Consider the following 10,836-nt stretch of genomic DNA (forward strand, 5'->3'; position numbering starts at 1 on the left):
TTCTGCCTCATGCCCAATGCTAGCTGGAATGGATACATCCCTGGATTGATGGATTTAATCATTGAACATACTTTTCAGAGATATTGCGGTATGGTGTCATCAGAATTTAATGGGTGTTCCAGGCAATTCACAACACAGCAAAGCCGAACTTGTTTTCACTGTGATAATATCTCGCACTGCCACCTGGTGGATTCCTCCTGATTTACGTAAAGTATGCACGCAAGTATGAACAGTGAAGCGTTTGTGAAGCTGGAGCGGCCGTTGGAACATGCATCGTGTGAAGTATAACCCTGTCCTAAGAATTTCACTAGACTTGGTAAACATTACAATAATAAGCGTAATAAGCAGATAAAAATAAACTGTTTTGCTTATCAAAAACTGTAGAAGACGTAATGAAAAGGGATTGTCATTAGAAATGACTAGGCAAAATGTTTTTGTGTATTAATGATTTTTGAATTTAGGACACAGACAGACAGATAGATAAGATACTTTATTAAGGGGAAATTCATATACTCCAGCAACAGCATACTGATAGGAACAATATTAGTTAAAGAGTGATAAAAAACGCAGTGCTCCTCTGTCTGGAGATGATACTGTTCAGTGGATTCTCCACGATTGACAGAAGCCTGCTTAGTGCCCGTCGCTCCGCCACAGATGTCAAACTGCAGCTCAGTGCCTACAATAGAGCCTGCCTTCCTTACCAGTATAATAAAATAAAAATATCCCAGAAATTCATATGCAGATGCAAAGTTTAGCTGAGTAGTTCAAGTGGCTGCATTCTATGTCTTGTACTTCCAGCTGAATGCTCATTGTTTGTCAGCTCTTGTGTTCACAGAGCCTGCTATATGACCTGTTGGATTATGTCAGAGCGAGTGGCAGATTAGTTGAACTGCTCCCAATTCACAAAGATTATGTAAATAGAAAATCGCTACAGAGCTTGTGTAATGTCATGTGGCCTTTGCAGTGATTAAACTAAATTAGGAATCCCAAAATGCACTCGGTAAGATATGGAGCCTACAGAGTTGGTTGTACATTTATAAGTGTCACTAATCATAAGAAAAATACCATAAACTAGCAGAGGGAAAAGAAAAAGTATACCGTGAACTCAGAATGTATTATGATAGATGGGTGTCTATGCAATCTGAACATACATTTTCTGAAACCATTGCTTCCAACAGGAGAAAAAAATAACAGAACTAGACAACAAAATAATTTGAAATCCTTACCACTTGAAGGCTACTGTCAGCTTAAAAAATCAATGAATTCCTCATCTTAAGATGAACAGAGGACAATGAAGATTGAAGATGCAGAAAATGTTTTGTAAAGTACACAAAGAGCGTTGCAATTTTTCTTATTTATGGTGGTATTTCACTGATGTTCAGCGCACTCCAGACCGACCCGCATGTCATAATCTAATTTGTGTGAGGAGTCAGCAGCACTGATGTGGACTCTGTGGGCAGGTTGGATGTACTGGCATTCCTGGGAAATGGTGCACTGCACCAAGGCAGCAACTACAGAAATAAGACAAGGAATTACTTTACTACAGTTAGGTCCATAAGTATTATAACTCAGATGCAGTTGAAGTGCAGACTTTCAGCTTTAATTCAGTGGGTTGAACAAAAAGATTACATAAAAATGTGAGGCAACTAAAGCATTTTTTTAACACAACCCCTTTATTTCAGGGGCTCAAAAGTAATTGGACAAATTAAATATTCATTCAAGAATATTCAACTTCTTTGCTTTAATAAAATCCTGGGTTGCTTTGGCTGTATGTTTTAGGTCATTGTCCATCTGTATCATGAAACACCACCCAATCAATTTGACTGCATTTAGCTGGATTTGAGCAGACAGTATGTCTCTGAACACCTCAGAATTCATTCGACTGCTTCTGTCCTGTGTCACATCATCAATAAACACTAGTGTCCCAGTGCCACTGGCAGCCATGCACGCCCAAGCCATCACATTGTCTCCATCGTTTTTTATAGATGATGTGGTATGCTTTAAATAATGAGCTGTTCCACGCCTTCTCCATACTTTTTTCTTACCATCATTCTGGTAGAGGTTGATCTTGGTTTCATCTGTCCAAAGAATGTTTTTCCAGAACTGTGCTGTCTTTTTTAGATGTTCTTTAGCAAAGTCCAATCTAGCCTTTCTATTCTTGAGGCTTATGAGTGGCTTGCACCTTGCAGTGCACCCTCTGTATTTACTTTCATGCAGTCTTCTCTATATGGTAGACTTTGATATCAATATGCCTACCCCCTGGAGAGTGTTGTTCACTTGGTTGGCTGTTGTGAAGGGGTTTCTCTTCACCATGGAAATGATTCTGCGATCATCCACCACTGTTGTCTTCCGTGGACGTCCAGATCTTTTTGCGTTGCTGAATTCACCAGTGCTTGCTTTCTTTCTCAGGATGTGCCAAACTGTAGATTTTGCCACTCATAATAGTGTAGCAATTTCTCGGATGGGTTTTTTCTGTTTTCGCAGCATAAGGATGGCTTCTTTCACCTGCATGGAGAGCTCCTTTGACCGCATGTTGTCTGTTCACAGCAAAATCTTCCACATGCAAGCACCACACCTCAAATCAACTCCAGGCCTTTTATCTGCTTAATTGAAAATGACAGAACGACGGACTTGCCCACACCTGCCAATGAAATAGCCTTTGAGTCAATTGTCCAATTACTTTTGAGCCCCTGAAATGAAGGGATTGTGTTAAAAAAAAGCTTTAGTTGCCTCACATTTTTATGTAATCTTTTTGTTTAACCCACTGAATTAAAGCTGAAAGTCTGCACTTCAACTGTATCTCAGTTGTTTCATTTAAAATTCATTGTGGTAATGTACAGAACCAAAATTAGAAAAAAGTTGTCTCTGTCCAAATATTTATGTACCTAACTCTATATCTAAATGTCAGATTGTCTCGGGTTTCAGCTTTGTCCATGCTGTTTCTTTGGACAAAATCCTGCAATTCGTATGCCATTCACCACTGTTTTATCTCCATATCCTCGAATGAATGCCTGTCCTATCCTTTCTTTTGTTTCAATGGCAGCCATGCTTGGGCGGGCAGATAGCCACAGTGTAGTTTTTACCTGAGAGATGTGAGAAAGTCAATCTGAAGCACACAGTGAATATGAGAAGCTTGATGGGTGGCGAAACATTCAGTGGTTTCATTTACTTCTAATTTGCCAAATCTAAATACAGCATATTCTGTTTGTTAATGGAATGGAAGGAGGCACACATGAATGACAACTGAGTTCCTGTACAGAAATGCATCTCACTTGTTTACAGCCGTCAGGTGGGCACATCAACATACACATTCATTGGTTTTTCAGCCTGGCTTTCCAAAGGCATATTAAATATACATCCAACTAATGTTATTTTCTATATTTTAGGACTTCTGGTCCATCAGCGGCAGGGCTGGAGACCACGTACACAGGAGGCAATGGATTCTCCACCTCCTATAACAGTCAGCGATGGCTGAACTTGTACCTCTCTGCCTGCAAGTTCCTCGATTTAGCTCTCGCGTTACCATCTGAAAGCTTGCCTCAGTTTCAAATGTAAGTAACAGGATTCTTGTGACCACTTTTTTTATGTTGCCATATTGTAATGTGTGCTACAGAAAATGGGAGGTGTTGCATGGACTCAGCCTGCGTAATTGACTGAGGAGCTCTCCAAAGCTCTGGATTGAGAGGAGCCAGTGGTCTTGGCATGTAGTCACTAGGCACAAGGGGTGAAGAAGGGGCTAAGGAATGGCCAAGTGGCCACTGGGTGTAGCCCAAGACTGACGACTAGAAGTAAATAAACAGACTTGGGCCACACTAAAATGTTTAGGAACAGCACAACATGGTTGTGCTAATAAATATCCAACAATGCCTTTTCATTTCCCTCATTTTTCCCACTGTGCACATTTCTTCTGTATGTGAAAATAAAGTGAATGGCATTATATTATTAATGACTGCATACCAAATGGTAAGAAACAAATAATCTTGGGAGTTTTCAGTGCCGTGAAGTCAAAGGGTCATATAAGTTATGGTCATTGTAATGTCGCTTTATGAATTAGTGAACTACTGGTGCAGTTTTTTTTCAGATGTGAATTTCCTCATTTAACCTTATTATTCCTTAGAGATATAAAGATGGAAAAAATCCAAAACCTAACATCTAGGACCACAAGGAGTCTCAGTGAGGGTTAGCCCAGGCTCCTGCTTTTATGGTGTTTTTGTCTTTTTAGGGATTGATTTTTGGCTTTGACTGAACAAAATCTAAAATGTCATTATGTCTAATCAAGCTTATTTGGATTACAGACGTGCATCATCTTTTACACATACACATCATTTTTCTGTAACCCCCAACCCTTTGCAGGTATCGATGGGCTTTCATTCCAGAAGTATCAGATGACTCGGGTCTGGAGGTCCGCAGGCAAGGCATGCACCAAAGGGAATTCAAACCATATGTAGTTCGACTAGCAAAATTGCTAAGGAAGAGAACAAAGGTAAGCATATCAATACAATGGCAAAAAAACAACAACTACCCAGCATGAAGATGCCACTAGGTGGGCGTGAGTGCCTGGATTGCAGGGGCTTATAGTAGAGAAGCAAAAGCACCTTAAAGGAATTGTCCACCCAAAACCCACCTCCTCCTCCTCCTCTCATTTACTGGTCAAAGGTACTGTGAAAAGCAAAGTATTATGGGAACATGTTTTTCCTATTTACAATATATGCTGCTTTTTCCAAAAGTAACTTATAATTTTAAGAAAAAAATGTAAGTGTTTTGCACATTCTGAGCATAATGATGAGATAACTGACATGTGAATTATGCGACCCAAGTTATGTGAGAATTTGTTTCTTTTTTCCATGGATGTCTTACACTTGATTTGCCATTGGCTAGAACAGGTCACCATTAGGATCCATTATATCAAATGTTTCTTCTCATTCTGCATGAAAACACGAGATCAAAACATTTTCCTTGCTATCACTACAAACTACATGGGCTCAGTTGACATATTAAGAAAATATGACTTTTGGGTTGAATATTCCTTTAAATAGTAGTCAAGCCTGACATGCCACAGAGTGTCATCTTTTTTTATGACGGTCGTTAAGACACACAGGCCGCTTCACAGGGCCAAGAGCTCCGATGGTCAGCCATTGAGAAGTGTTTTCAGCTGCATGATGGCCAAAAGAGTACGTGACCAACATGCTAACAACAATTCATTGCAACGATCTTTCAGGTACCTCCGCTAAAGTGGTCAGTGGGATCAGGAGGGCTGTGCTCAAGAGCGGTATACCTCAAAGACCACCAAGTGGAGTGCTTTACAGGTTTATCAGCTTTCAAACATGAGGGCGCACTGCCATTTTGTACACATCCGTCCTCTTTGTAAAATGGTTCTCATTTCATTGCTCAGTTCTCACACACACCTCAGATGGTAAATGAAAAAATTCAATATTTGAACATCACAGAAAAACAGCACTCACCTTGATGTTGCGCAGTTCCTTCCTCTGTCATGTCATCTGTTTATCTCCATTTGCTTAAATGGAAAAGATGCAACTTCTTTAGTTTTTCATTCCTGGAAAGAATCTGTTAGCTCGTCTTTATTTTATCCAGCAGTTTTTTTGTCGTCCTAGTTGGCTGTATGGCATCCTAGAAATGGCCTCACTAGAACTTGATCCTAACCCCTCCTGATCCCCAAACCTACTTCTAGCATTGGTAAGTCACCAATACCAAGTCAGATTTAAATAACTGACCACTACAATAGACAGGCAGGTACCAGGAGGAGCACATTTAAAAGTACAGCTACAGTGACAGAGCAGGATTTATGGCAGAGCCGTCAAGGCAAGCCAGCCAAGTTCCTTCCACCTCTACTGAGCTGCGTATGCTTTAAAAGGAGCTATTGAGCCAAACAGAAGAGTTGGGCCCTCTGACTGGATTTGTTGTTTATTTTTCCTCTTTCTTTGAACAGAAGAATCTGGAGGATGACAGTTCTGGTAAAAGCCTTTCCTGGGAGCCTGGTCACTTGCTGCTTACTCTCTACACCATCCGCAGTATGGAACAGCTTCTGCCCTTCTTCAGCCTATTGAGCCAAGTATTCAACAGCAAAGTGACGAGCAGGTCTGCAGGACACTCGGAGAGTCCTGTGCTTTACACCCAGAAAGACGTCAAATCGGACAGCCAGAAACTTGTCTGGAGCAAAGCGAGGCAGAAAATTGAAGAAATGCTAGAGAAAGACTTTCTTGAAGGGGTCATAAAATTATAAAGAAATGTATATGCATTGTACAGCATTGTGGGTGTCAAACAAAAAGAAAAGAAAAACGGAAAACTGTAAAGTCTTTTTTGTATTTAAAATTGAACAAAGTTCTTAAGATGTATCTATTTAAATACTTTTATTTGTACATATGTAATGATAACTCTGAATGTTGGCTAAAGTATTGTTTGCCTATCGATTATTTCTGTAGTATACATGTAAATTCATTGTATCATTCTCTACTGCTCTGTCTTACTAATAAATCGACACTGAAATAATGCATTGCACAAAATGTTTCCCCAGAAAAGTAAAAAAAAAAGATAAATACTTGTTTATTATAAATTTAGATTTTCTTCAAGCACTTACAATGACAGCACACACCACAGTAGTTTTGATGGCATTTTTTGAGCTCGTCCATATTCTTCAGTAAAGGTGTATAAATATCCAGTTGATGTTGTTCAACCGGGCCATCCAGAATCGCAGCCTACTCTAGATAGATTAACTGAAGCCTAACCTCCTCTGTGTCCTTTTACATACAACACTCTTTCAATCAGCACAAAAAAAAAAAAGCTAAAGAGCTAATCAAGGTTTTTTTTTCTGCAACTGGAAAACCAAAAATTAGGAAGAAGGAAGCTCACCAAAATAGTCAGAGAAAACCAAAATGGTTATGCATGTTATGCGCTGCTGTAACTTAGGACAACATTTCATCCCTGTTTGCTGGACGGTTATCCCGCTCATCAATCACAAGTTTAAAACGAGCAGTCCAGTGTACCCCCCCCAAGAGCGGACAATTACCTGATGAGCTGCCATCTTGTGATTGTGTCCTTGTGTGACAGCCTCAAGGTTTAAAGTTGTCACTGTGTGTTCAATTAACAACTCAAGTGCACTGAATGTGACGTGGAGCTCCACAAGCAATACGCTGAAATCGCCAAAATCGATTTTGACTCAAACTCGGCAGACATATACAAATATGAAATATTGTTCCACAGCCGTTGAAGTGGTGAGCTGTAAGGAAAATGAACTGTGAAGTGGATGGAGGCAAGTAGGCAACATGGTAAGCAAGAGCACGTTACTCCCTAGTCTGTTGGCTTTTTGTTACTCCTCACAATGTATTATAAAATACATAGTACAAGTGCTTTTATATAAGTACTCTTTAAAGAAATGGGATAGAAGATATATTATTAATTAAAATGCACACCTAGGATTGAATTGTGAGGGTGCAGTCCAGGGTAGTAAAGAGATGGCCAACCAGTCACACACTCTGAAGAGCAAAAAAAAATGCTATGCTACATCATAAGTTCTGTGCGCGCATACACAGACCAACACCCAGAGCAATTTCTGATAATGTGCAGTGAAGGAAGACTGTTTCCAATACAATAGCTTTGACGTGGGGATATTTCTCCATCTGCATAGTTCTCTAAAATTCCAGGATGCCTTCCCTCAAAAATATTTCAGTCTGTTATCATCAATAAAGTTCAATCATATCAACTTGATCTGTCACTAAAGTAAATTTCAAAGTCTGATTCAGCAGTGAAAGAGGGGAATGTAATCTGTACCTATTTCAACTGCAGATCATGTAATCTGCCTTTAAAATTTTCCTGGAGACTTTCCACCAGTGTAACATACCTTGCAAGTCAACCCTCTTTGCTTTTCCTCTTCCATTTAATACACAATGTATTTCCTTTTGAAAATATGTCTTGAACAGCCTCAGTTATTGACAAAAGTAAATATTCTTTGCAGCAGATCCGGCAGCATATTTAGCTTCCCTTGTAGATCCTCATGAAGTCTGTCTAAATGATGTAGCATATCCAGCAAAAATCCATTTAGTGTAATGGAACTAAAGATAGTGCTTGTGCTTCTCCTCCAAGAACTACTTTACATTGTTCAAAAGTTCAAAGCACTTTGAAAGCTTTTGAAAACCAGCTCACAGTGCAGTGGAGTGGTATACCTCTGGGAAAGTCTTCATACTCTTCCATAAGCTCTGCAATGAGACTTTTTTAACGGTCTGTGATTGAGAGCATGTGTGCAAGCAAAACTGACATACTCCAACATGGGTGTCATGACATAGGCAAAATTTCGCTTTTTTAGACACCAGCTGCTCTGGATGGATGAAGCAGCATAAAGTCCACAATTCTGAAAACCTCTCATCAGCTTTACACAATCCCAGCAGGCCATTCACAGATCCAACCTTAGGTGGAAGTCCATCTGTAGCTACTGCTGCAAGTTTTCATAATGGCCTATTTTGATTTTTCAGAAATACTCACAAGTTTCTTCTTCATATCAATGCCATGTGTCCTGTCTTTTAAAGGAACAACATTAAGTGTTTTTCTTACTACATACTCTTCTGACACAATCCTTGTAACTATTGCCAACTGTTACTTACCTTGAACATACAAACAAAATAACAGAAAATACAATATAAAAAGAATATAAATGTTAACCAGAGAGCCACACATGCAGTGGAGTCTGGAGCACATGTTTTCAGAAAGGTTTACACATTTATTAAAAATCAAAAACTGCAAACCTCTCATTTCTCCAAGTATTCTGACCCTTTGCTGTGGCACTTTGGTCAGGTGCATCCTGTTTACTTTGATTGTGCTCGAGATGTGCCGAGAACTTAGGAGTCCCCCGTGGCAAACTGAACGGACTGGATGTGGTTTAGAAAGGCACACACACATACACGTGTATATGAGGTCCTACAACTCACACTGTCGATTAGGACAAAATCCAAGCCATGAAGTCCAAGGAACTCTCTGTAGACCTCAAACCTATGGTGCGGCACAGTTCAGATGCCCGGAGTGTCCCCAGGAGCACAGTGGCCTCAATAATTGTGAAATGAATGAAGTTTGGAAACTCCAGGAGAGTCAGCCATCCAGTACCGTGTAACCAGGCAAGAAGGACCTTGGTCAGGGAGGTGATCAAAAACCCAATGTTTGCTCAAACAGACCGTTAGAAGTCACTCCATCAATTAGATATTAATAACAGAGTGGCTATATGGTTGCCACTATTGTTTAAAGGCACTTGACAGAGTGCTTGGGAGTTTTAGAGCACAAAGAAAAACATTCTCTGGCTTGACGAGACAAACTGAAGTCTTTGGACAGAACACTCTCTCAGAACCACTATATCTGTGAAGGCCAAACACTGCTCATCATCTGCCTAATACCATCCTCACAGTGAAGCATGATGGGGGCAACATCAGACTATAGGGGTGCTAACCAGTTGCAGCTGGTCAGAACTGAAGGAAGAATGAATGCAGCCAAATTGATTAATCAAACTATTGCTCTCAAGGGCTAAATCTGGCTTTTTACAAAAGGTCATCAGATAAATACATACATATACACACACACACACACACACACACACACACACACACACACACACACACAATGGTCTTAACTCACACCAGAAGGATTAAATGGAATAAAATTGATACAAAAACAAATACAGAGTGGTCCTTGAGGAAAACCTACTCCAGAGTCCATGTGACCTCAGATTGGGGTGATGGTTCACTTTTCAGCATGACAATTACCTAAAGCATATGGCCAAGATAACACCGGAGTGGCTGTGAGGCAAGTGTCTGACTGTCTTTGAGTGGCCCAGTCTTACTCCTGTGTATTAGAGACCTGAAGATGGCAGGTTACAGACGCTTTCCAGCCAATCTAATGGAGCTTGGGAGGATCCATCAGGAACAAGAAGATAAATTGTCCAAATCCAGATGTGCAAAGCTTATAGAGATTTAGCTGGGAAAGGGGCTTTGATAAAGTACTGAACTTAAGGGTCTGAACGCTTAAATGAGATTTTTAGTTTTTCATTTGTAAAAAATTTGCAAACTTTCTAAAAATGTGTTTTCACATTGACATTATGGGTTAGTTAGTGTAGACTGATGGACAAAATTGGTAAATGCATCCATTTAAAATTCAATTCACAACACAATGATGTGTGCAGAAAGTGAAGGGGTGTGAATTCTTTCTGAATCCAAGGTACACAGGGTGCACATGAGTCTCGGGTTGGCCACTTCTGCTGAAGTAACTTAACTTCATCTGGGGCCCTAGAAGTACTAGAATTCAAAATACTTTTATTCACAGGTCATAACAGTTCTTCAATGCATTTCTTCAGAGCAGTGTTTGAAGCGCTGTTGTAAAAAACAAATATCACTACAAATGATAAAGCAAAATACACAGAAAATACAAAAACTGATGAAGACAAGCTATTAGTGTCGTGATCAATTTTGGATCAAACATTACATTACCATTAAAAAACAAAATGGATATGCTGACTACAAACAGACATCCATTCTAATATTCCTGCACTAAAATTGATTTTGTGCTTTTCAAAAACAAAACCGTGTGTCCTACACATTTTTCTTTGCCAAGTGTGCTGCACAGAGACTGATGTGTCCCTTTAAGCGACTAAGCCGGCTACACACACACACACGATGCAGTTTCTACCTTGAAAGGGTGCTTTTTGTCACAGTTCACCATTCAAAGAATGATCAAGTGCTTTAGATTACTAATTTGAACATCCAAAACGTTCTAATTGTAGCCCCTCCTAAAATATTCAGAAAAAAAATGTCATTTAAAAGTAGTTATGTTAGCACAATTAATTCA

The 10,836-nt window shown here is 39.7% G+C and overlaps 1 protein-coding gene across 6 annotated transcripts in view; it reads left to right on the top strand.

The window, feature by feature from the left end:
• dop1a (DOP1 leucine zipper like protein A) overlaps positions 1-6,507 on the top strand; it is a 117,913-nt gene extending 111,406 nt beyond the window's left edge. For all 6 annotated transcript variants that reach the window (XM_039747569.1, XM_039747570.1, XM_039747574.1 and 3 more), the window contains 3 exons: positions 3,387-3,551; positions 4,354-4,483; positions 5,948-6,507. In XM_039747569.1, the coding sequence (XP_039603503.1) occupies positions 3,387-3,551; positions 4,354-4,483; positions 5,948-6,241 (589 nt within the window). In that variant the 3' untranslated portion in view covers positions 6,242-6,507. The remainder of the gene's footprint in view (positions 1-3,386; positions 3,552-4,353; positions 4,484-5,947) is intronic.
• Positions 6,508-10,836: the final 4,329 nt, after the last annotated feature.

This window comes from Polypterus senegalus, chromosome 3 (assembly GCF_016835505.1).
Source record: "Polypterus senegalus isolate Bchr_013 chromosome 3, ASM1683550v1, whole genome shotgun sequence".
NCBI lineage: Eukaryota > Metazoa > Chordata > Cladistia > Polypteriformes > Polypteridae > Polypterus > Polypterus senegalus.